This window comes from Poromitra crassiceps, assembly GCF_964638095.1.
Source record: "Poromitra crassiceps genome assembly, chromosome: 3".
NCBI classification, from domain to species: domain Eukaryota; kingdom Metazoa; phylum Chordata; class Actinopteri; order Beryciformes; family Melamphaidae; genus Poromitra; species Poromitra crassiceps.
In genome coordinates, this window is record NC_139625.1 from 52,340,854 (window position 1) to 52,367,218 (window position 26,365).

At 44.3% G+C, this 26,365-nt stretch overlaps 1 protein-coding gene across 12 annotated transcripts in view; it reads right to left on the reverse strand.

The window, feature by feature from the left end:
- The window catches only part of LOC310773937 (single-stranded DNA-binding protein 3), an 83,544-nt gene that overhangs the window by 48,255 nt on the left and 8,924 nt on the right, over positions 1-26,365 (reverse strand). For all 12 annotated transcript variants that reach the window (XM_083633949.1, XM_083633945.1, XM_083633954.1 and 9 more), the window contains exons 2-4: positions 12,099-12,171; positions 11,220-11,281; positions 3,371-3,455 (exon numbers count right to left, since the gene is read on the reverse strand). In XM_083633949.1, coding sequence (XP_083490075.1) covers positions 3,371-3,455; positions 11,220-11,281; positions 12,099-12,171 — 220 coding nt within the window. The remainder of the gene's footprint in view (positions 1-3,370; positions 3,456-11,219; positions 11,282-12,098; positions 12,172-26,365) is intronic.

Here is a 26,365-nt window from a genome sequence, read left to right on the forward strand (position 1 = left end):
TATCGGCCCGCATCAAATTCAAGACACTGGTACTGGCCTACAGGGCAGTACACCAGTCAGCTCCCCTGTACCTGCAATCTATGGTCAGGTTCCAAACCTCTCAGCGCTCCCTTCGCTCCTCCACCAGTGCAGGTCGCCTCGCCCCTCCTTCGCTACGGGGGCGCAAAAGTCGCTCATCCCGATCTCGACTCTTCTCGTCCCTGGCACCTCAATGGTGGAACGAGCTTCCACCTTCGGTCAGGACAGCTGAATCACTGCCGATCTTTCGGAAAAGACTAAAGACACACCTTTTCAGGCTCCATCTGGGCCCTTCTTGATCTAACTTCGTTCTCTCTCTTAAAAAAAAAAAAAAACTACTAACCTAAACTTGTACCACTGTTCCTTCAGAAGTTGTAGTTGTCATAGACTGTGCTCCATAGTTGATTGCTCTATTGCTGACAAAAATGTGTTATTGTAAGTCGCTTTGGATAAAAGCGTCTGCCAAATGACGTAATGTAATGTAATGTTACCATCTTGTGTGGATAATGTAACAGTCATAAATACACCTAACGTTACTACGGTTATGCTTCTGGAACATTGTCTGACTGTTCCGTTTGGTCGCATCTAGCTCACATCAGCCCCAGGAAATAGCCTGCTCCCAGCTATTTCCTGGCTCATGCTAATGTGAGATTTCCCTGCAGCAAACACAAGACAAAACACGACCAAACATGCCACAATGACGTCCACTAATCCGGCTGATCTGGCCGATAAATTATCCAGGTTGCCGATTTCATGTGACTTTTATCAGATAACAAAGCAACCAACACCTCTGCTGTCATTCATTGTGTTTAGCCAGGCAGCTGCTGGGCACATGCAAGTACATACGCACACCAGCTCGCGCACATGCTGCCTGCAGTTCCCCTAACGGCCACCGGAGTCAGTAATAGTTAGAACTTAAGGATTGGACCTTTAAAACAAATCTGAATAACTCAAAGCTAAAACGAACGCTAAAAGGTAATAATAATAAGACCTGTATTTAAGACATTTTAAGACCTTAAATTTAGATGTTTCAAGACTTTTTCAGACTTACGGATAGCCTGTATAAAGTCCTTACATAGAAGATATGTAAGGTTTGTATGAATTATCTTAGTCAAATTAGAAATTGCCCAGGGTCGAAAATTAACTTTTGTCCACCGGATAACTGGCTAGTGAATCTTCAAATTTTACCAGCCAGTCAATAGGTTACCATTGTTTTTTTGGCTGGTGAGTGAAGCAAATCTACCAGCCACTTTACCAGCATTTGGCTGGTGGCTGGTGCTAATTTTGGACCCTGAAATGGCCTCTATCCTCTATCAGGAACCTGTAACACCAGCCTCTTTGGTGATCACATTAAAGCAACTGGATACTTATAAGCAATAATAATTAGCCCAAGACTTGACACCAACTAACGATCAGATTACTCTTAAAATAACAGTCAGGGAATCCCTACTTAACTTCCATGGCCAGTGTCAGGATTTTGCTTGTGGTGAAATAAAAAATAAAAAAGTTGCCTTGACGGCAAACATAAACCTTGGCTTTGTATCCGCCCCCAGCAGAGAAGACTGTGATAATACATCTCAAATGTTGGCCTGCCATCCAGCAATCACTTAACTTAAAAAAAACTGGAACGCTTTTGAGGTAATGTGAAATATTTCCACCCCCTGATGCCGCTAACCTAACCGGCTCTGTCTTTTCAAAGCAGCAGAAAGGACCTGTGCTCAGAGACTAGCCTGAGGGGGCTGGAGCCTAAATTAAACCAGTCCCGTCTCCTCAGCTTTATCACTGTTCAGAGCAGACAGCGAGTGGCCATCTAGCTCTAGCACACCGATCTACACACACACGCACGCACGCGCACACGCGCACACACACAAACACACACACACACACAGGGTTAACTAGCACTCTGGCACTGAACCCCTCCACCCTTTCCTCTCTGGGCCAGTTGCCAACGATGCCCCCCCTCATCCCAAAATACACACACACAGACAGTGACACACACACACACCCGCAAATCCCTGGCTTAGCCCCAGCCCAGTGCTGGGATTACCGGATTAGAACTCTATTCCATTATCTCCCCACACTATACAACACACACACACACACACACACACACACACACACACACACACACACACACACACACACTCTTGGCCAGAGAAGGCTGAAGACGGGCACACAATGTCAATCACAACGCATGGCATTTGACACGACACACAGTGGACACAGAAACGCATTTAAATTGTTATTAGGCAGAATGGTGGTGTAGTAATTAGGGAGACCCTCCTTTAACCGGGGGGCCTGGGTTCAAGCCCCCAATGACAGAGCACTCGCCCTGCTGAAGTGTCCTTGAGCAAGACACTCAATCACTACCAGCTTCAGGGGAGCTGCTCTGTAACGGACCCTGACCTCCCTGTGGTGAGGGACAAGCCAAAAGATTAATTTCTCCTTCTGAAGTTCAATAGCATCAAAACAATCCATACATTGTCTCTATAGAACATCTTCTTGCAAGCAGCAGTAAAGCATCCAAAATAGAGCTGAATAATTAATTGGGTGGAAAACACCATACAAATTGAAAACAAATGTTTTAATTGCAATATGAATGAAAGAAAAAATGGCTGCAGGTAATCTTCGGTCCATGAATCAAGTACAATATTGGTGAAAACTTTTTAATGGCTCAAATGCAATATTCTTTTAAATACTCGCAACTATAGATTTTTTTGGTCAATATCTTTCAGCACTAACCCAAACTGTGCAACAGGGTGGCCCACTGGTTCCTTTGGTGGTTAGAGGGACAGGTCACAGATTTGATTCCCACTCCAGTCAGTGTTTACATTCTCTGTCCAAGTGCCTTTGAGCAAGACACTGCGCCTCCACTTGCTCCCAGCAGGGTGCCACGTCTAACTGCCCTTACACATTTGTCATATGTTGAGTTGGCTTTTTGATAAGGCAATCTTTGTTTTAGCCAGATTTATAGAAAATGCCTGGCGACAGGGAACACTGTACCCAGTATAATTGTATCTCTTGGAAAGTGAATGTCTCAGTGAAATGCCTTTTCTTTTCTTGATTCTGTACAAAGGTATATTATGATTTGTTGTGTGGCCATCTTGGCTATCTTGGCTATTGTAAATATGATATAGTGTCTTGTAAGCCCATATGGGCTGGGTACCCAGGTGCATGACACTTAAATAAAAATATCAATCAATCAAGCAATCATGTACCTGTGAGGTGAAGAGTGTATTTGTATGTGTATCAGACAGATATAGGAAGAAACGTCATTCCTAATAATACAATGGGTAAGAGAGTGATTGAAAATAAATACATAAAATCAGCCAGCTGCCAGTCTGTCACTTACATAGTCATGGAAGGCCTTGGCCTCACTGGAGTGCTCGCATGTCTCCCGTCGGTCTGGAGCTGCACAATACAAATCCCAGAATACACTGCAATGGGGGAAAAGGAGGTCAAAGGTTACCAAACATAGCAAAACAAGCAAATGTGTAACAGCTATTCATAACCCATTCACACTCTCACATTATCTCCCCAGCGCTCTTAAACCGCCTCTTACACACTTGAGCATCATTGTAGAGGGACACAATGCCAATGTCACCCCCTCAATCAACCTCTCGCTCACTCATAACACACACACGTTTTACTATACTTGTGAGGACTTTCCACAGGACTTCCTATTCCCTCAACCCCCACCTTAAACATTAACTAGGGATGCACGCTATGGATTTTTACAGCCAATACAATAACCGATAAATATATTCTTCTTGGCCGATAACCGATACGATATAACCGATAATTATAATAATAAAAATAGATATATAATTTTTTTTGTTTTTTTTTTGTTTTAACCTGTATTTTATGCACACCTGGGGTTAAAAAAGGGTTAGGGTAGATGTATGGATGTAGTGAGCATAGCTCTGACCTAACCAAATCTAACTGACATCACTGTGAACGCAAAACAAAGAAAACTTCTGATATAATGATTGTTTTAATAAAGTGTATCACTCAATTATAGTCAATACAAAAATAAAGGCTTTTATAGAACGGAAAGCCAATGACTGCTTAGTCTGCAGATAAAACACAATGACAAAAGGCATAGTAATTTAGACTCTTATTGTCATACTGATCTGTTCAAATTTTGCATTGGTTCCAGTTCTCAGTGAGTTGTAGCCTGGGCCCAATGAATGGGGCAGGCACTATAAACCATCTGTGTTGTTTCACTTTTTACTGAAAAATGCTGCCACCAGATTAAAGAAAAGACACTATGTGATGTTGACTGACTGATGCTTTTTATGTAGCCTAATGTGCGTGACTGCGCCTTTGTTTTCATTATTGGCTCTGTCCAGCACTATGGTCCAGCAGCTAACGCTAACTAGCGCGGTTAGCTCAAAACTCGCTAACAAAAACAACAAACATATCCGCTGCATCATCGCCAGCTTTGGTTTAACGTAATGCCAGCTTAGAGGTTTCCCCTCCTCCCGGAACCTGTGTGGGACATGGATTGCAAATTACAGTAGCTTTCTGATAATTCTGAAACTGAAAAACAGCAACACACTGGCAGCAGCCATGTTTGCGTCGCAGCTGTGATGTCACGAATGTGCGACAACAAAAGCTCCGCTTCCGAGGCAAAAAATAAAGCAGGATTATTATCGGATAATTTATCGGAAAAAGGCCATTATCGGAATAATAAATAATAACGCAAAATGGCCATATCGGCCGAAAATTTATCAGTCCGATAATTATCGTGCATCCCTAACGTTAACCCTCCACAACTGGAACTCTAACCCTAAACACCCCTTTAGACAACCAAGGACTAGTAAAACAGCCTCATTGAGAAGGGCCTTAATCGTCTTTTGGTCCTCACAAGGATAGAGGCCCTCTATCCTAGAGGGACAATAGCACGTCGGTAAAACACACACACAGACAAGCTATTTTCGTAGAAACCTCTATTTCAATCTATTTGAACGATATGAGTGGAAGTGCGCGCACACTCACACACACACTCACACACACACACCAAAAGAGAATGTTAATTGCCCGTGTGAGCTGCTACCTGTCTAAGAGGTCCTAATTGAATCAGTCTTTGCTTATTGATTCAATGGAAGTGCTATACAGCCAGTGAAACAGCGACATAGCTAACAAGAGCACTAATCATCTATCAGGGAGTTACTTCAAATGCCAACGCACGCAGACAGGCTGGATCCCAAACATCTGGACGTTTTCCTGCTAGACTGCTGCACCTCACAGTACACACACTCCTATCTGCTGCACCTCACAGTACACACACTCCTATCTGCTCCACCTCACAGTACACACACTCTTCTTATCTGCTGCACCTCACAGTACACACACTCCTCCTATCTGCTCCACCTCACAGTACACACACTCCTATCTGCTGCACCTCACAGTACACACACTCCTATCTGCTGCACATCACAGTACACACACTCCTATCTGTTGCACCTCACAGTACAACACACTCCTCCTATCTGCTGCACCTCACAGTACAACACACTCCTCCTATCTGCTGCACCTCACAGTACACACACTCCTATCTGCTCCACCTCACAGTACACACACTCCTATCTGTTGCACCTCACAGTACACACACTCCTCATATCTGCTGCACCTCACAGTACACACACTCCTCCTATCTGCTGCACCTCACAGTACACACACTCCTATCTGCTCCACCTCACAGTACACACACTCCTATCTGTTGCACCTCACAGTACAACACACTCCTCATATCTGCTGCACCTCACAGTACACACACTCCTATCTGCTGCACCTCACAGTACAACACACTCCTATCTGCTGCACCTCACAGTACAACACACTCCTCATATCTGCTGCACCTCACAGTACACACACTCCTATCTGTTGCACCTCACAGTACAACACACTCCTCCTATCTGCTGCACCTCACAGTACACACACTCCTATCTGCTGCACCTCACAGTACAACACACTCCTCAATCTGCTGCACCTCACAGTACAACACACTCCTCAATCTGCTGCACCTCACAGTACACACACTCCTCCTATCTGCTGCACCTCACAGTACACACACTCCTATCTGCTCCACTCCTATCTGCTCCACCTCACAGTACACACACTCCTATCTGTTGCACCTCACAGTACAACACACTCCTCCTATCTGCTGCACCTCACAGTACACACACTCCTATCTGCTCCACCTCACAGTACACACACTCCTATCTGTTGCACCTCACAGTACAACACACTCCTCATATCTGCTGCACCTCACAGTACACACACTCCTATCTGCTGCACCTCACAGTACAACACACTCCTATCTGCTGCACCTCACAGTACAACACACTCCTCATATCTGCTGCACCTCACAGTACACACACTCCTATCTGTTGCACCTCACAGTACAACACACTCCTCCTATCTGCTGCACCTCACAGTACACACACTCCTATCTGCTGCACCTCACAGTACAACACACTCCTCAATCTGCTGCACCTCACAGTACAACACACTCCTCAATCTGCTGCACCTCACAGTACACACACTCCTATCTGCTGCACCTCACAGTACAACACACTCCTCCTATCTGCTGCACCTCACCGTACAACACACTCCTCATATCTGCTGCACCTCACAGTACACACTCCTCCTATCTGCTGCACCTCACAGTACACACACTCCTATCTGCTCCACCTCACAGTACACACACTCCTATCTGTTGCACCTCACAGTACAACACACTCCTCCTATCTGCTGCACCTCACAGTACAACACACTCCTCCTATCTGCTGCACCTCACAGTACACACACTCCTATCTGTTGCACCTCACAGTACAACACACTCCTATCTGTTGCACCTCACAGTACAACACACTCCTCCTATCTGCTGCACCTCACAGTACACACACTCCTATCTGTTGCACCTCACAGTACAACACACTCCTATCTGTTGCACCTCACAGTACAACACACTCCTCCTATCTGCTGCACCTCACAGTACAACACACTCCTCCTATCTGCTGCACCTCACAGTACAACACACTCCTATCTGTTGCACCTCACAGTACAACACACTCTTCATATCTGCTGCACCTCACAGTACACACACTCCTCATATCTGCTGCACCTCACAGTACAACACACTCTTCATATCTGCTGCAGCTCACAGTACACACTCCTCATATCTGCTGCACCTCACAGTACAACACACTCCTATCTGCTGCACCTCACAGTACAACACACTTCTCCTATCTGCTGCACCTCACAGTACACACTCCTCATATCTGCTGCACCTCACAGTACAACACACTCCTCCTATCTGCTGCACCTCACAGTACACACTCCTCCTATCTGCTGCACCTCACAGTACACACACTCCTCATAGCTGGGATCAGGCGGGCGGTCCTGTGACAAAGTCTCTAAGTCCACGGTGGCTCTGATGTGGGCTATTTGAGCCCTTTTAGGTGAACTTTTCGTGGTACTTTATTGATCCCCAGAGGGAAATTCTCTTCCAACTTGCCCCCCGTCCATGAGGAGAATGCACAGTCAGCTACAGAACAGCGCACCTGATTCAGTGCCTTGCTCAAGGACACTTCGGCAGAGCAAATGTTTGTGTCACAGGGGCTTGAACCCAGGCCATCCTTCTCACTACAAAACTGAATAAGGAGAAGAGGAGCAGAAGGAGAGCGCATACTCTTCTTGACTCAGTTTAACAGGTTTGCCCACAATTCAAACTGCAGGACATCTTAGCACATCTTGGATACAAAAAAATATATTGATTTAATGTGAGAGAGAAAAATATATATACTGCTATACATTACTTATAAAGCTGTACATCTCGAGTGTAAACCTACACTTTCAAAATATCATTCTCTTCGTTCATTTTCTTTTCATGAGAACATGTCCTTGGGCTCATATCGCTGATGGTGCTCTATAAGGCTGATGTCCATTCTTCTGACTCAGCACAGCCATCCTCTGAGGGGAAAAGTTACTAGTTGCTATACTGAACTTACTGTGTAGACAAAGTTTGGGGGTATTTTTACCAGTCTGTTCTTTTACGTTCACTAGAGTTACGTAGAGGTACTGCAGGCGGGCAGCGAATGGTCTGTCAACATTCCCGATTTTCCCGGGCAATCAAATGGCTGTAGCAGGCTCATTTTTAAAGCTAGAGTGAAGATCCTGGTATCATATGAAACTAGAAGACCTAAGGTATCCATTTAGCATGTCATGCTAATTAACACTCCAAAGGTAGGCTAAATTTGGGTGAGGAATATACTATTTCAAATGCGTCCTCTCACCTCAAGATATCTGAATGAAAATGGATTCAATGGGTACACACGAGTCTCCCCTTTACAGATAAGGTAGTATTTCTCACATTCTAAATAGCATTAATAGCTTGTGGATTGATTTGTTTTCTGTTGTTGCTCATCACAGTTTGTCTCAACTAAATAATGTGTTATGCACGCAAATACATCTGAAGAGTAAGGGGGGAGAAAATGTTGGCAATCTGGCTTTTGGGTATTTTGCCTCAACTCGATTCCTAGGCTCGCCCGCCACGTGCCCACCCTGCAGCTCGAGCGCTGTGCGGGCTCACTTGCTCTTATGACATTACTGATGACCACTGCGCGTCATGTCTCACCTGCTCTATGACATCACTGATGACATCATCATGGACAATTAGGGCAATTACCTAATTAAACAATCCGGCTCCGTCAGGTCACCTGCACAGCCCAGGGGCGGAAGCCATTGTCTCTGTCTGGTTCCTCCCCGATTCTATCTACTTATACAGCCTCAGACTGATGACATCACTGATGACATCATCACTGATGACATCATCACTGAACTATAGCCTCAGGGCAATTAATTTGCCCTAATTAAAAAATCTGGCTCTGTCAGGTCACCCTGGTGTCAGGTGCTCTTTACACCCCCTGAAAGTTTCAGCCTGATCGGATGTAAAAGGACATAGCTGTGGCCGGCACAACAATTTTAACAGAGAACAGAGCCCACATTGCCAAATTTATATTGATTTTTGTATGTGCATGGATTATTCATTTGCTGTAAGGCCAACTTCACATGCTCTGTTAATGAAATAAAAAATATATAGGGAAATACTTCATTTTAGGCTAGTGTGTAGTGAGTGAGCTGCTACCTGTCTAAGAGGTCCTAATTGAATCAGTCTTTGCTTATTGATTCAATGGAAGTGCTATACAGCCAGTGAAACAGCGACATAGCTAACAAGAGCACTAATCATCTATCAGGGAGTTACTTCAAATGCCAACGCACGCAGACAGGCTGGATCCCAAACATCTGGACGTTTTCCTGCTAGACTGCTGCACCTCACAGTACACACACTCCTATCTGCTGCACCTCACAGTACACACACTCCTCCTATCTGCTGCACCTCACAGTACACACACTCCTCCTATCTGCTGCACCTCACAGTACACACACTCCTCCTATCTGCTGCACCTCACAGTACACACACTCCTCCTATCTGCTGCACCTCACAGTACACACACTCCTTATCTGCTGCACCTCACAGTACACACACTCCTCCTATCTGCTGCACCTCACAGTACACACACTCCTCCTATCTGCTGCACCTCACAGTACAACACACTCTTCCTATCTGCTGCACCTCACAGTACAACACACTCCTATCTGCTGCACCTCACAGTACAACACACTCCTCCTATCTGCTGCACCTCACAGTACACACACTCCTCATATCTGGGAGGCGGACGGTCCTGTGACAAAGTCTCTAAGTCCTATTGGTGGCAAAGAGAAGAGACAACTACAAAGTTGTGATTGAAGGGTTGGATGGGCCCCGGAAGATGTTCACATTTCAAAGTGGGCCGTGGCATTCTTAAGTTTGGGAAACCCTGCCCTATATGGGATCAATGAATTATCACATTATTATTATCATTACTATTATTTTACGTGGGTAAGATTTAGACATAAGAGTTTATCAGACAGTTATTCTGAGCATTTCTTATTCTGAAGATCTTGGAACATGCACAAAATGCTAAATAATTTTTGCTCAAATGTAACGTGCTTCAGTGCTTGAACTTTCTGTAACCTATTCTTTTTGTTGAGTTGTTAGAAAATACTCTTCATTTAGTAAAAATCTAACTGTTTCAATTATCGCTTCACCTTTGGCCAAATTTTCTTCTGACCTGGCTGAAAACTTTGCTCTCTCTTGGGCTTACAAAGCTTAATAAAAGTCTCCGGAGTCAACCACAGTCACAGATTCTACTCATAACAATATTCATAATCATCTATGCATGCGTAAGGATTTTGTATCATTGCATTTTTATCATAGGCAATTTCTCAACAATGGCTAGTGTGAACCCTGGGTGACAAGGACGGCCAAAAGACAAGTGAAACTGCTGATCGGTGTGCAAGGTGGTGACCCCAAAGGCCACATCTTAGCCAGGGGGCAAAAATGACAGCAGGGGGAGGAGGAAGACAGGAGAAGGAGAGGTGACACAAAGGAACCTGGAATGCAACGGGTTAATCTGCTAAGAATCCCTCTCTCACGTGAACAAAGGAGAAAAGCGGGAGAGGGGGACGCACAAAGGGTGACGAGAGGGTGAGGGGCCGGGGGGTGGCCATTCCCCAACCATCTGGATCCATTGTTTCAGCAGAGGGGGTGAAGGATGGAGAACTGGAGGAGGGGAGAGCGTAGAAGATGCGGAGGGAGGGGTCACGCCCTCAGTGACTGAGGCTGGTCAACCCCAAGGCTGTGTCACATAGTTAATACCCTGCTGTCAGATATCAACCTCCCAGCTCCAAGAAGTCATTTTTAATCATCAATTTAATAATAATCACAAAAAATTTAAACATGCATTTTTTAAATATTACAAACGGCTTCAAATGGGTTTCATGGGTACTTGGGTTTTCATGAAACTCAGGTACATCTTCAAATCTGGCACAAACCACGAAAGTTACTGCAACCGGAGCTACTGTTTGTCCGTAATGATAGCAATGAATTAAGCATGGGCCCGGGATAGACACTGGAGCCCTATCAATGATGAGTGAGGGGGATGCAATGCAAATACTGCTGGAGACACTGTAAATACTGTTTACACACCCAGGAGTAGCAAATACTAATGAAATGGATATGCCTATCAAAAGCAACAAGCACAAAATGAAAACTAGCTGCTCAGACACAAAAAAGAGAAGGTGACACTCACCACCACCAAGAATGGAGGAATCCGGGGGGCTCCCCTAATGTAATATTCTTCTCCCATCGAATCTGGAGAGGAGAAAACAAGAGAGTTGATGAGAGTAGAAGAGAAGGCAGTAGAAGAGAAGAAAGGGGTAGAAGAGGAGGAGTAGAATAAGATAACAGAGGAGAAGAGAAGAGAAGAGAAGAGAAGAGAAGAGAAGAGAAGAGAAGAGAAGAGAAGAGAAGAGAAGAGAAGAGAAGAGAAGAGGTCACTTGTAGCCACTGGAGAGAGGATTATGTCTGCAGGTCTGGAGGTTAAGAACACATAATCAGTCCGTCTCAGACTGTCAATGGCCTCCGAGGTGACGATAGGCATCTCTCTGGCTCTGACCATCTCGCTCTACCCATTCCTTTTTCTGTGTGAAAAACTAGTGTCTTGTTCCTCTTTTTAACTCTAAAACAGCAGTGTTATACCAACTCTGTGTGTGTGTGTGTGTGTGTGTGTGTGTGTGTGTGTGTGTGTGAGTGAGAGAGAGAGAGAGACACACACACACACAGAGAGAGACAGAGACAGAGATAAAGGATGGTTGTCCTGCCAGGCTGCTGTGACCGAACGTTTGTTCCGGATCAGCAACATGCTACCTTCACATGACCAAGTCTTCTCCATTCATAAGTCATCAATGCCCTTGCTCCAGAGGTCACGTTAGTTTGATCAGAACATTTATGGAAGATGTGAGTTGACTCCCTGAAGTGTTTCCACCGATTTCTGCATCTCTCCTCATCACCTTCAACACTTCTTTATCAAGCCATATTCAGAGTGGTGCAAAGAACGCCAGGAGTGTCACACCTGTCCTACTAAGCCCAGTGCTTTATAGGTTGGTTAGCAACACAGCCACCATCTTACCTCGGACAGGAAGGTCTGTGCGGACTTCTGCGCTCCCACATGTAGCAGGTACTCGTACACATATAACGCTAATCTGAAATGCAGAACAGGAGAAATACGTTTAGAGAGTTAATTTGCTCATTTGTCAGCAAGACCACTGCATTGTCAAACCCTTGCTATTTGCAACTGAATACACTTAAGAAGAGTTATCAATCAAACATTTTATCCCAGTGTTTCATACACAAGATTTATTTTGGGGCGGGCCACCACAATATCAGGCAAGCCCACCCCAAATAGATTCCCCAAACTGACACAATAACATATCAACAGCACTTCTTATGTTGCGTACACACAGTCTTTTCCACTGCCAACAATGTGCATCTAACCCAGCCCAACCTTGCCAACACCCCAAATAACTACAGAACCTGTGGGAAACTGGCATAGCATTATGGAAATTCTTGTCTGATATCGCCTACACTTGCAACTCTGACTGAACATGGCAGAAACTGGCAGAAATAGCTGGATAAGGTGTGCGCATTTCCACTAATGCTGACAATATTTTAAAAGCTCTTGCCAGATTATTTTTTATTATTTGTTTAAATCACTGCTGTTATTCTAGGCCAGCCACACTTGAAAATGACAATTGGCCAGGGTCTATGGGAGAGAAGGACCATGCTGTGGAGTGGGAAACCCCCATCGGCCCAACATTGTCCTCCTAACTCCTTCACTTAGCCCTGTTTAATAGGCTGTTAATGGACCATCCATCGAGCGGCAGCGTGGATATGACAGTGCCCCGTGTGCCCAGAGCAGACAGTCCTCTGACAGGCCAATAGGGTCCTAATGAGAGGGACAGTAGCTCAGTGTCATAGTCCCCATCATTAGTCAATGGACTGATCAATGGAACACGGTCTTGAGATTATCAGTCTGTTGTGTAGTTTTTAAACTGCTGTCATGCCTTGAAGTCTTTTAACATCGTCTTATCTTGCACGGTTGTTGAATTGTGGTGTGAATGTAATGTGTGTTGCTGTTTAAGCTAAAAACACACGCATGTTTAGTCACTCACTACTAAGTAGGAGTGTGAATCTTTTGGTATCTCAGAATGCCATTCGATTTGGATTCCTGGGGTCACGATTAAATTCAAAATCAATTCTCAATTCAAAACGATTCCCGATTCAAGATCGATTCTCGATTCAGTAAGACACCCCTAATACTAAGGTATGTCTGATAGTAGAGCCCGACCGATACTGGATTTTGGAGGCCGATGCCGATATTAGGGAGTAAAAAGATTCCGATATCGATATATCGGCCGATATTTTTATATCATATAATAAACATTATATTACACAATTCTTTTGCAATGATCCCTCAAATATCAAACACATGACAAAGATATGACTTGACATGACTTGAGATATGTAATGTAGGGAGGATATTTTACAGCTTATCAAAACGTTATTGTCCAAAATGACATCAATGAAACAGTAAACTGAACTGGGAATTTAATAATTATAAAAATCTAGAAATACAAAAACACAAATAGAACAAATATAAAATATAACTTGAGTTAAGAAAAAAGATCAAATCTACACAACATGCTGTCTATAACTTAAAAAATACAAAATAAAAAAATATCGGCATATCGGCCAACATATCGGCCGATACCGATATATCGGTTATCGGCCAATATCGGCGGATAATATCGGTGGACCGATATATCGGTCGGGCTCTATTGATAAGAAATCTAAATGGACTACAGATGAGGCTATGAACTGGGAGCAACAGGAAGAGCAACAGGACAGCTTTATTGCTGAGGTGCACCCTGATAGAGATATAGATTGTCCTGACATTGCCTGGTTATCCCTACTTTTACACCAATGAACAAACCATGTCCATCTGCAAACTAAAGGCTTTTCAAACAAACCCATACTCCCCAGTATAAAGGCCCGTTAACCGGCTCTGCCAAGGGAGCTAGTTCTCTGGGGATGGTGGTTAGCGCGTGTTCTCTGGGGATGGTGGTTAGCGCGTGTTCTCTGGGGATGGTGGTGGTTAGTAGGGCTGGGAGAAAAAATCGATTCACTTAAGTATCGCGATTTTTAATGTCACGATTTTTTGAATCGATTTTTTATTCCAGAATCGATAATCGCACATTTTATTTCCGTTTATGTATATGCATGTATTCTCTTATTAGGTTAAATAAGTTACCGCTTTCATCCAGCAGATGGCGACGTGTATTATTTGTTGTGGTGAGTCAGCTCACGTGACGTCATCCGTCTGAGCAAAGTAGAAGGGAGAAAATGGCGGACGCGGATGTCCCTCTGCCGATCCGACCGGCACCACTACATTTTAAATCCAAAGTATGGATATACTTTGGGTTTTACACACTACGAGGAAAAACAGAGCTAGACATGAGTAAAGCTGTGTGCAAACGCTGTCATGGACAAGTATCGTATTGCGGTAATACGACCAACATGAGCGCCCATCTTGCTCGACACCATCCGGAGCTGCAGCAATTCGCCAAGCCACCAGACAAGCCTGCAGGCCAACAGACGCTGGAAGCCACGCTGAATAAACTACCCAGCTCTTCAGAAAAAGCAAAATGCATCACCAAGTCAATTGGACAGTTTATGGCGAAGGACCTTCGACCATATTCGGTGGTGGAAAATGCAGGTTTTCGAAACATGATTCACAACTTGGAGCCGCGGTACAGGATACCATCAAGGAAGTATTTCACTGAAACAACAGTGCCTACGCTCTACAACGAGGCTGTGGCCGAAGTGAAACCATCGCTGAGCGGAGCTGAACGAGTCGCTCTTACATGCGATGCATGGACCTCCCGTGCCACCGAGTCTTATGTCACGGTAACGTCTCATCACATTGCAGAAGATTGGTCTCTGGCCTCTCACGTCCTCCAGACCCGTGCCATGCACGAGAGCCACACGGGGCCAAATGTTGCCGAGTTACTCAAGAATGTAGCTACTGAATGGGGAATCACAGAGAAAGAGCCTGCTCTCGTCACAGACAACGCTGCTAATATGGTTGTTGCTGCAGAATTAGCCGGCTTTCTCCATATCAAATGCTTCGCGCACACCCTCAACCTGGCCTCGCAGCGTGCATTAAAGGTGCCAGCTGTTGCACGACTACTCGGACGGGTACGACGTGTGACTGGCTTTTTTCACAGAAGTACCATAGGGCTACATGTTTTTGAGGAAAAACAAAAGTTGCTAGCGCTCCCTAAACGCAAACTGGTAACCGACGTGCCAACACGCTGGAATAGTGCGTATGAAATGATGCAACGTTTCCTCGAGCAACAGCCAGCAGTCACAGCTGCACTCCTTAGCCCCGAGTTGAGAAAGAGAGAGAAAGACATCACCACCTTCACTGAGGCGGACATAACCAACGCGGAGGAGTTTGTCCAGGCCCTGAAGCCAGCCGCTGTGGCTACAAAAGTCATGTCGGATGAGAAGAACCCAACAGTCTCTGTCATAGCCCCACTGCATGCACAGCTCCTGCAAGACACCCAGGAAAACATCGGGGATCCTCCATTTGTCAGAGACCTCAAAGCAGCCTTTCACGAAGACCTCGTGAAGAGGTACACATCCGAGAGGGAGAAGGCCACACTCAACCTAGCTTCAGCGCTAGATCCAAGATTTAAAGTGTTGCCGTTCCTGTCTGACGTTGAGAAGCAAGACACCTTTGCAAGAATGGTCACTGAAGCTGTAGGCGCGATGGAGCATCATCAGGTAAATAATAATTTATAAATATAAGCAATAGAGATGCTGAAGGTTTCTTATCTTTAGTTTATAATGCATAGTGTGTGTGTGTGTGTTTTCTATCAAGTAGAATGGTGTCAAAGATATAAAATAAAATAAATTGAAATAGTGTGCTAATTTTCTCTACCACTGTTTTTTATTTGTTGTACTCTGTAGGAAGAAGTGGTGATGCTGGACCAGGAGGAACCAGGAGGTGCTGGTGACGAGGAGGAGGAGAATGAACAAGATGGAGAAGAACCCCAGGGGCCCCCACCTGCTAAAAGAGCGTCCTCTGCACTGGCTGAATTGTTTGGTAACACTTTCGGGGATGCCAGGCCGGCAGCTCCACCAGATATGTTACCCTTTGAGGCTGCAGAGAAGGAGGTGAAAAAATACAAATCTGCTGCTGCTTTGCCACTGGATGCAAATCCACTGGACTGGTGGAAAGAAGAGCATTGTGAGTACCCTCTCCTGGCCAAGCTAGCCAAGCGGTACTTGTGTGTACCAGGGACAAGTGTCTCTGCTGAACGTGTGTTCTCTACAGCCGGGGACATTGTCACGGCTCAGAGGAGCAGCCTCAGCGATGAGCACGTTGACCAGCTCTTGTTTCTGCACAAGAACCTTCACACTCCCAAGCACTAGGTTGATGAGCACTTTGACCAGCTAAATGTAGCAGTTGTCTTACTCTTTTCCCCCCAAAGCATTTTCAAGTTGGGTTTAAGTTAAATTAATTTCATTTGAATACTGAATAGTATTGTAAAGGCTAATACTGCTGTGTGCAGTTCTCAGGCCGGGCTAATATTTTTTGTTATTGTTATCGCACTTTACTTCAAAAGCCAGGTATAGCCTATATTTTTATTTTACGTTTTATTTACCACTGTAAGGCACTGTTATATAGTATGCAGTCAAGTCCAGGTTTAAAAGGTGCTGTCACTGTTCTACAAAGTGAGTGTGTGGGCTAATATTTTATTTGTTATTCTTATAGCACTTTACATCAAAAGCCAGGTATAGCCTATATTTTTTATTTTATTTACCACTGTTATACTGTATTGGCTATATGCAGTGACAGTCAAGTCCAGGGTTAAAATGACAGTTTTCAAGTTATAACATGTGAAGGATGTTAAAGGCTAAAATCAAAATAGCTTGCTGCTGTCACTGTTCTACAAAGTGTGTGTGTGTGTGTGTGTGTGTGTGTGTGTGTGTGTGTGTGTGTGTGTGTGTGTGTGTGTGTGTGTGTGTGTGTGTGTGTGTGTGTGTGAGAGAGTGTGAGTGTGTGTGTGAGTGATTTATTTTTGTGCAGTACTAGATCCATTTGTTGTAATTTAAAAGATATGTTTAAAGGCTCAGATTTGTGCTGTGAGTTTTCATTTTGTCCTAACATGTTATTTTGAATATTTTCTTAAAGCAGCTTGATGAGCAGGAACAGCTTAATGTAGCTTTTTTTTTTACTCATTTATGTACTGGACCACTGGTGTTGTTCAAGTTGATGTTGGCTGAAATTCAAGTTGATGTGTTGCTGAAATAAATCTCAGAAAGAGTGACTGACGTGATCTGGCTGCATTGTTTTTATAAATTACTCATATACAGCATCTAGAAGTGTATGATTCAACTGTTCCCATGTTCTAGTGTAAAAAAGCAAACAAACAGAAAAAATAAAAATAAAAAAAGGAAACAAAAATCGCAATAAATCGTAATATCGAATCGCAATAATCGTAGAATCGCAATAATCGTGAATCGCAATATATATCGAATCGGCACCAAAGTATCGTGATAGTATCGAATCGGGAGATAAGTGAATCGGCACAGCCCTACTAGTGGTTAGCGCGTGTTCTCTGGAGATGGTGGTTAGCGCGTGTTCTCTGGGGATGGTGGTGGTTAGCGCGTGTTCTCTGGGGATGGTGGTGGTTAGCGCGTGTTCTCTGGGGATGGTGGTTAGCGCGTGTTCTCTGGGGATGGTGGTGGTTAGCGCGTGTTCTCTGGAGATGGTGGTTAGCGCGTGTTCTCTGGGGATGGTGGTGGTTAGCGCGTGTTCTCTGGAGATGGTGGTTAGCGCGTGTTCTCTGGGGATGGTGGTGGTTAGCGCATGTTCTCTGGAGATGGTGGTTAGCACGTGTTCTCTGGGGATGGTGGTGGTTAGCGCGTGTTCTCTGGGGATGGTGGTGGTTAGCGCGTGTTCTCTGGGGATGGTGGTTAGCGCGTGTTCTCTGGGGATGGTGGTGGTTAGCGCGTGTTCTCTGGAGATGGTGGTTAGCGCGTGTTCTCTGGGATTGGTGGTGGTTAGCGCGTGTTCTCTGGAGATGGTGGTTAGCGCGTGTTCTCTGGGGATGGTGGTGGTTAGCGCGTGTTCTCTGGAGATGGTGGTTAGCGCGTGTTCTCTGGGGATGGTGGTGGTTAGCGCATGTTCTCTGGAGATGGTGGTTAGCACGTGTTCTCTGGGGATGGTGGTTAGCACGTGTTCTCTGGGGATGGTGGTTAGCGCGTGTTCTCTGGGGATGGTGGTGGTTAGCGCGTGTTCTCTGGAGATGGTGGTTAGCGCGTGTTCTCTGGGGATGGTGGTGGTTAGCGCGTGTTCTCTGGGGATGGTGGTTAGCACGTGTTCTCTGGGGATGGTGGTTAGCACGTGTTCTCTGGGGATGGTGGTGGTTAGCGCGTGTTCTCTGGGGATGGTGGTTAGCACGTGTTCTCTGGGGATGGTGGTTAGCACGTGTTCTCTGGGGATGGTGGTTAGCGCGTGTTCTCTGGGGATGGTGGTGGTTAGCGCGTGTTCTCTGGGGATGGTGGTTAGCGCGTGTTCTCTGGGGATGGTGGTGGTTAGCGCGTGTTCTCTGGGGATGGTGGTGGTTAGCACGTGTTCTCTGGGGATGGTGGTGGTTAGCGCGGGATGGTGGTTAGCGCGTGTTCTCTGGGGATGGTGGTTAGCGCGTGTTCTCTGGAGATGGTGGTTAGCGCGTGTTCTCTGGAGATGGTGGTTAGCGCGTGTTCTCTGGGGATGGTGGTTAGCGCGTGCGCTTTGCAAGCGGAAGATCATGGGATCGAATCCCGGCTGCACCGCTGGACAAGCCCTTAAAGCCCCCCTCCAGTCAGTGTTTCCTACCTGTTTCACGTTGATGTTCTATGAAAACGTACATGTGCTGTAACAACGCACGTCACCATGTGTGCCAAAGAGCTTAGATTAATAAGAACTAGGGATGCACACAATGAATCGAAACTCGATTAATTGCTTGTTAAGGATTTACTTGAGCAAAGAAAAATTACTCTGTCAAAACAAAACATAAAAGCAACGTGCATTAAATGGTGTTTTCAAATCATTTTTCAATGATCCTCCAGAGGGCGCAATGATATCACTGTAACAGACTGTGTTCAGCGTGTATGCGAGGCTCTGTGTTTGTCCCCTCGAGAGTTGCCGTACATAGGAAGTGAGGGACTTTGTTGTTGACCAGAGAGCTGGTGTGTGCTAACGCTAGGAGCTAACTGAGAATGAATGTGGGAAACGTGTTATAACGTTACAGCCCGACTCGTTTATTGTTTTAACAAAGTGTAAGTAATAGGCGGACGTGGACACTCGGCTACAACACTATAGCCCTTTTCAGACAAGTCATAAGATGCTGTTCAAGTAGAACAGTGTTCATTCGGATAAATTGGCTCGCCTGGAGTAACCTCGCGTCACTGCGTGGGTAAGTGAGCCCCTGCGGCCGTCATGATGGGGATTCTGGGCAAATGTTGACATGTTTAAAAAGTTTCATAGCGTAGGCTATGCTATGCAATGCTGTGAGAAATATACAATACGTTGCTGCTGCATAAATAAACGTTTTATTGAGGAAAAAACACATTTGGTATGGTTTGGATTGTTTTTTATTTTTAATTACAATTAATCGATTGATTGATTGTTAACGTTAGCAATGATCGAGTTTGGAATTTGCGGAAAATGTGCATCCCTAATAAGAACCGAAGATAGTTTGTTCCACTTATGTTCCACTGCAACATAAGACTGCAGGCGTTGTTGTAAAATAACCAGCATCTCATCTTGTCTTCAATATACTTTGCAATAAAACGGAAGTAGCGGCCATACTGGTTCTGGTCATATCTCTGTGAAAAACATTATTTTAGAAGCCAAAATATCACTTATTGTGTCAACAAACCGCCCAGCAGATGTTAAAGCTGATGGACTTTATGGAAAGAGCGTAACTTGAACTGGTTAAAAGTGACTATCGCGTTGTTTTGAGCCTGGTGAACACGTAGTTAGCAAACGTAGCGCCTAACGGCTAACACCTAGCTAACGGCAGATGGTATTTACTGTAAATTTTGAATTTGTCTATGAGACGTCACTCATTAGACAACAATGTCACTCTGACGTCATCACCCGTTTTTACCAACACCTTAGTTTTAAGACTTTGAGTCCAAAATAAGGTTATTTGTCAACAAATGACACTGGGGAACACTGTCGCCAATCAGCAGAGCAGGGAAAGCCCAGAAACACATGAAATATCTTCAAAAAGACCAAATCCACTGGAGGGGGGCTTTAACATGGATCACTGTGCAGACTGTCAACAGGTTACACTCAGCTTTTGACTTCTGCACAAACCCGTGTTCTGAGCATGCCCAGTTGCGATGCAGCGACGATTTTAACATGGGTGCAGAAGTAGGCAACTAGGCATCCTTGATTAATAGTGCAGTCAGCGTGCGTCCTCCTCTTCAGCTGTCTGCATAGTTTCAGAGTGGAGTGCGTGAGCCTGTCTGTATATGTACAGCAGAGTGGAGTGCGTGCGCGTGTCTGTATATGTACAGCAGAGTGGAGTGCGTGAGCCTGTCTGTATATGTACAGCAGAGTGGAGTGCGTGCGCGTGTCTGTATATGTACAGCAGAGTGGAGTGCGTGAGCCTGTCTGTATATGTACAGCAGAGTGGAGTGCGTGAGCCTGTCTGTATATGTACAGCAGAGTGGAGTGCGTGCGCGTGTCTGTATATGTACAGCAGAGTGGAGTGCGTGCGCGTGTCTGTATATGTACAGCAGAGTGGAGTGCGTGCGCGTGTCTGTATATGTACAGCAGAGTGGAGTGCGTGCGCGTGTCTGTATATGTACAGCAGAGTGGAGTGCGTGAGCCTGTCTGTATATGTACAGCAGAGTGGAGTGCGTGAGCCTGTCTGTATATGTACAGCAGAGTGGAGTGCGTGAGCCTGTCTGTATATGTACAGCAGAGTGGAGTGCGTGAGCGTGTCTGTATATGTACAGCAGAGTGGAGTGCGTGCGCGTGTCTGTATATGTACAGCAGAGTGGAGTGCGTGCGCGTGTCTGTATATGTACAGCAGAGTGGAGTGCGTGAGCCTGTCTGTATATGTACAGCAGAGTGGAGTGCGTGAGCCTGTCTGTATATGTACAGCAGAGTGGAGTGCGTGAGCGTGTCTGTATATGTACAGCAGAGTGGAATGCGTGAGCCTGTCTGTATATGTACAGCAGAGTGGAGTGCGTGCGCGTGTCTGTATTGTACAGCAGAGTGGAGTGCGTGAGCCTGTCTGTATATGTACAGCAGAGTGGAGTGCGTGAGCGTGTCTGTATATGTACAGCAGAGTGGAGTGCGTGCGCGTGTCTGTATATGTACAGCGGGCCATCTACTAGGAAGGGTAATAAATAGACGAGGGTGTTCCCCTTTCACAGACAGTCTATCACAAAGATAACAAAACATACATAGGCAGGCAGGCAGACAGACATCCAGACAGACAGACATAGAGGCAGACAGATGAACTAACAAATACAATTGATGTGGCCCTGAATGATAAACTTCTTGATGCGATTGATTTACACCAGCTAATAATACATATCGGGAAGTAAATACATCTATCATACTACAAGTACAACATATCCAACAGGGAGAAGACACCCTGATAGCATCTACAGTACTTGCTTAAATAAACACAGATGGCAAGACAGGTTGGTAAATCGTACAAATGACCAACGCTCTTAAGAGGCTAAAGACTGTACCTCTGTTAAAGGAGTCACACACACACACACACACACACACACACACACACTTGACCACTTTAGCCATGGGAATTTGACCACTTTGTGAGGCTCCTAGCAATTTGTAGGTCAGAAAGCTCTCTGTGACCGCTGGTGTAGAGTGTAAGTCACTGCCACTAGCATGGGGCCACACACACACACACACCTGCATAATATAGCCTACACATAGACAGTCACACCACATGTCAAAATAGTATAGCCTACACATAGACAGTCACACCACGTCATAATAGTATAGCCTACACAGAGACAGTCACACCACATGTTACAATATAGCCTACATGACATAGACAGTCACACCACATGTCACAATAGTATACCACATGTCATAATATAGCCTACACATAGACAGTCACACCACATGTATAATCATGTAATAATCATATTATGACAGTCATAATATAGCCTATACATACAGTCACACCACATGTCATAGTATAGCCTACACATAGACAGTCACACCTAGAGCCATATAAAATCTGTTTTATTTTTTCCAAATTATATTTTATTTTTTCCCAAATTCATTTTTTTCCGTTTTAATTGTTCTGAATTCTGTGTTTTGCTTTTTATTTCATTTTACCATCAGAAATAGTCTCTAATATGTGGGGATGAATAAATGTCCAGATATAACAATCAATTTACACAACAATGCACTATTTTTAACAAGTGATTCAAGTCAGAAATACAGTAGATGACTGTACAAAACATTCTATATAATTTGTATGTTTGTAAAGTGCTTGCTTCTCATTGTTTGCTTCAAGTAAAGAAAAAACAACTGAACAAAACATTAACTTCAAACATCAGAAAATGCTTCAAATAGTATTTTATTTTGAAAGTTATAACAGGAAGTGGTGGTGTTTATCTTTGCTAACTTGAACGAGTCAACGTGAAGGCTGCTTTATGCTCACCATGCCGTGAAGGGCGTGGGGGTGGAGCGAGGGCCAGACGCGTCAAATGATGTAAATGTGTTGGGCGTGGTTGGGCGCTACCTCCGTAGGGCGCCCACCGCGTACCTGAAGATTTTTCTCACAGCGCGACGTCCGCACGGCTTCTCTCCAAACATGGCCGCTTTCAAGCCACTGAGCCCTGAACACTGAGCTGTGTTTTCCCCACATTTCTTGACCCATGTGGTAGGCTATAAACTTTGATTTGCAACTGTTCGTTTTTAGTCATTTCACCAAGTAAATGTGTTGTGTTGAGAGCATGATTGAGAGAGATTAAAAGCAGCACAGAGTAGGCAATCAGGACTGAGAACTGAAACGGCTTTCAGTAAAAACAAGTTTGGTGATTCATTCATGTGCTGATGTACGGTCGTTTGAGAGTGAAAGCGCACTCAGTACTGCACATAATAGTGTTTCACTGCGACTTTTCACGGGCTGTTCAACAACAAGCCAACTTTAAATTGCATGTGGGGTAGGTCCTTCTATAAGCCATAATATCTGTGTCGTTTCACCTTTGATTGAAAAACGCTTCCACCTGATTAAAGAAAACATGTAATATTTTATGTAATACATAAAACATCAGTCAACATCACATAATGTATTTTCTTTAAACCAGGTGGAAACACAGACTTCCCATGCCTGCCCATTCACTTCAATAGAACTCTCCCCAATGCCAAATTTGTTACAGCTTTGCCAGTAACATGACAGTAAGAAAGGCAGATGTAGTGAGCAAAGATGGATGATTTAACTGTAATATTCCAGAGCTCTGACCTAACCAAATCTAACTGACATCACTATTGTGAACACAAAACAAAGAACTTCTGATATAATATGATGAGTGTTTTATTCAAGTGTATCACTCAATAAAAAAAATAAAGGCTTTGATAGAACCAAAAGCCTATGGCTCCTAGTCTGCAGATAAAACACATTACAAAAGCCATATTAATTTAGACTCAGGTGTAGGGATGGGTACCGAACTCGGTACTTTTACAGGCACCGACCGAAATACGTCGGTACTGCCCCGTACCAGTTCACATATAAACGAACGGTACCAAATTTCGGTACTTGAACGCAACTGAGTAATAGAAAGAGAGTGGGTAAACTAGAAATTCCGACGGAACCTTAAGGCAACACGGGAGAGCGCGTTACGTCAGTACGTCACTCTACCTGAAGACCCTGAAAGCAAAACAGGGCCAGCCGAAAGCGGTCCAAAAATGTGGCTACACTTTACCAAGATAGACTCAGACAACACTGGTTGCAACATTTGTGATGTGAATTGCAAAGCTGACTACGGAAACACCTCAAACTTGAGGAAGCATGGTCAAACACAAGATATATTTAGCTAAATGCTGAAGACTGTAATGTCTTAGATAGCCTGAGGGTGAATGAAGCAGATACCGCACGGCAGCTAACGTTAGCTGCACCTCCTCAGCTCGTCAGCTGTAACGTTAGCTGAAGTCTTGCAGGAGGATGATGACGGAACTTGAGAGAGGCATCGACTTCTACAACATCAGGTAACGTTATTTAATTAGCTAGCGTTAGCTGGATAAGTTGTTTCACTGCCGTTGTGGTTGTTAGATAACAGGGCTTTCACTGTCTTGGCTGAGTTAGCTTTATAGCTTAGCGTTAGGGGTGCACCGATCACGTTTTTTGCCACCGATCACCGATTGCCGATCGCCTATGGGAAATATCTGCCCAACCGATCATCGACCGATCACCGATTACCGATCACCGATATATAAACTCCTCAAAGAAAGTTTGGAAACGTTATTTTAGGTCGATTATTTCTCCCCTTTAATAATACCAATTGGCATTGTATTTTATATCGTTGGAAAGCCTGATTAGTGATAGTTTTTTTTTTTTTTTTTTTTTTTTTATATAAAAAAATTGCCGATCGCCGATCGCATATTTGAGGTCAAAATCGGCCGATACAGATTGCTTGCCGATCGATCGGTGCACCCCTACTTAGCGTTGTTAACGTTCTATAATAATTATCATCAGCTCGTATCACCGACCGTGAGACGTGTTATTTAACGTTGCACTCTTGCTTTCATTGCTAGGTAACCATGTGCCAGTGACAGCCGCACAGGAGGAGACACGATTCACCCTCTTCTCAGCGGTGGATATGGTTCAGGTAAATTATTATTTTGCATAATGACGAGTGATAATGGGTGTGTTATTCATAGTGTAGCCTAAGCTATGTTACTAACAATAAATTGTCATTTCTATTAAGATGTACATAGCACTGACACTTCTTTCTATTGATAACACAAATAATGCTTGATGAATCACGATGCCTTTTTTTATTTTCAGATACCACTCAATAAACAGAAGAAACTTTCAGCACTTGGGGAGCTCTTTGAAGATGAAGACCAGGCCCTGCTGGAAGCTGTGTTGGACATCAAGTACTATTCCCCCCATTTCCCCAACCCTACTAAACTAACCTTGCTGCTACAACTCTTGGTTTGGGAGGGGAGAGGTAGGGAGGTATTGTAGGGAGGAGTTTTATTTTGTCTGGTGCTAAATAAATAATGTGCTAAATAAAGAACAATGTTGAAATTGAGAAGTTTGGACCTTTTTTTTTTTACAACTGTAATTTTGTTGTTATTAGAGTGTGTAAAGTACCGAAAATGGTACCGTTTTGGGTACTGTACCGAATTCCAGGTACCGGTACCGTACCGGTATCGGTTCAAATGTGAACGGTACCCATCCCTACTCAGGTGTGCAAAAACTACAGATTAAGAACTTCCTTTTATAAATACAAAAATGTGAGATTATCGCTTATCGGACATGAGAAGACAGATATTTGTTGGTTATAGTATTGGCTGAAAAAAGCCGCGCCAAAGTCTATAACCCCCCCCCCCCCCCCCCCCCCCCCAAATCTATAAATCCTCCCTATCTGAAGAACATACATGTAAGGGGGGATTCCCCCCCAGTTTGTAAAGTTAATGTTAAGCCCTGAACTTGTAAGGAATAGTTTAGGAGTAGGTTTTAATGCATGTATAGGCTTATACAGGAGTTTAACTTGTAAGGAATAGTTTAGGAGTAGGTCTTAACGTATAGGCTTATACAGGAGTTTAACTTGTAAGGAATAGTTTAGGAGTAGGTTTTAATGCATGTATAGGCTTATACAGGAGTTTAACTTGTAAGGAATAGTTTAGGAGTAGGTTTTAATGCATGTATAGGCTTATACAGGAGTTTAACTTGTAAGGAATAGTTTAGGAGTAGGTCTTAATGCATGTATAGGCTTATACAGGAGTTTAACTTGTAAGGAATAGTTTAGGAGTAGGTCTTAATGCATGTATAGGCTTATACAGGAGTTTAACTTGTAAGGAATAGTTTAGGAGTAGGTCTTAATGCATGTATAGGCTTATACAGGAGTTTAACTTGTAAGGAATAGTTTAGGAGTAGGTCTTAATTAGGGCTGTGAATCTTCACTGGCCTCATGATTCGATTATGATTCAGAGGGCTACGATTCGATTCGATTACGATTATCGATGCATCTCGATGCATCTTAAATCGATGCATCACTTTTTTCCGCAATACATGATTTCTTTTTTCTCACTTTCTTTTTTCTCACTGT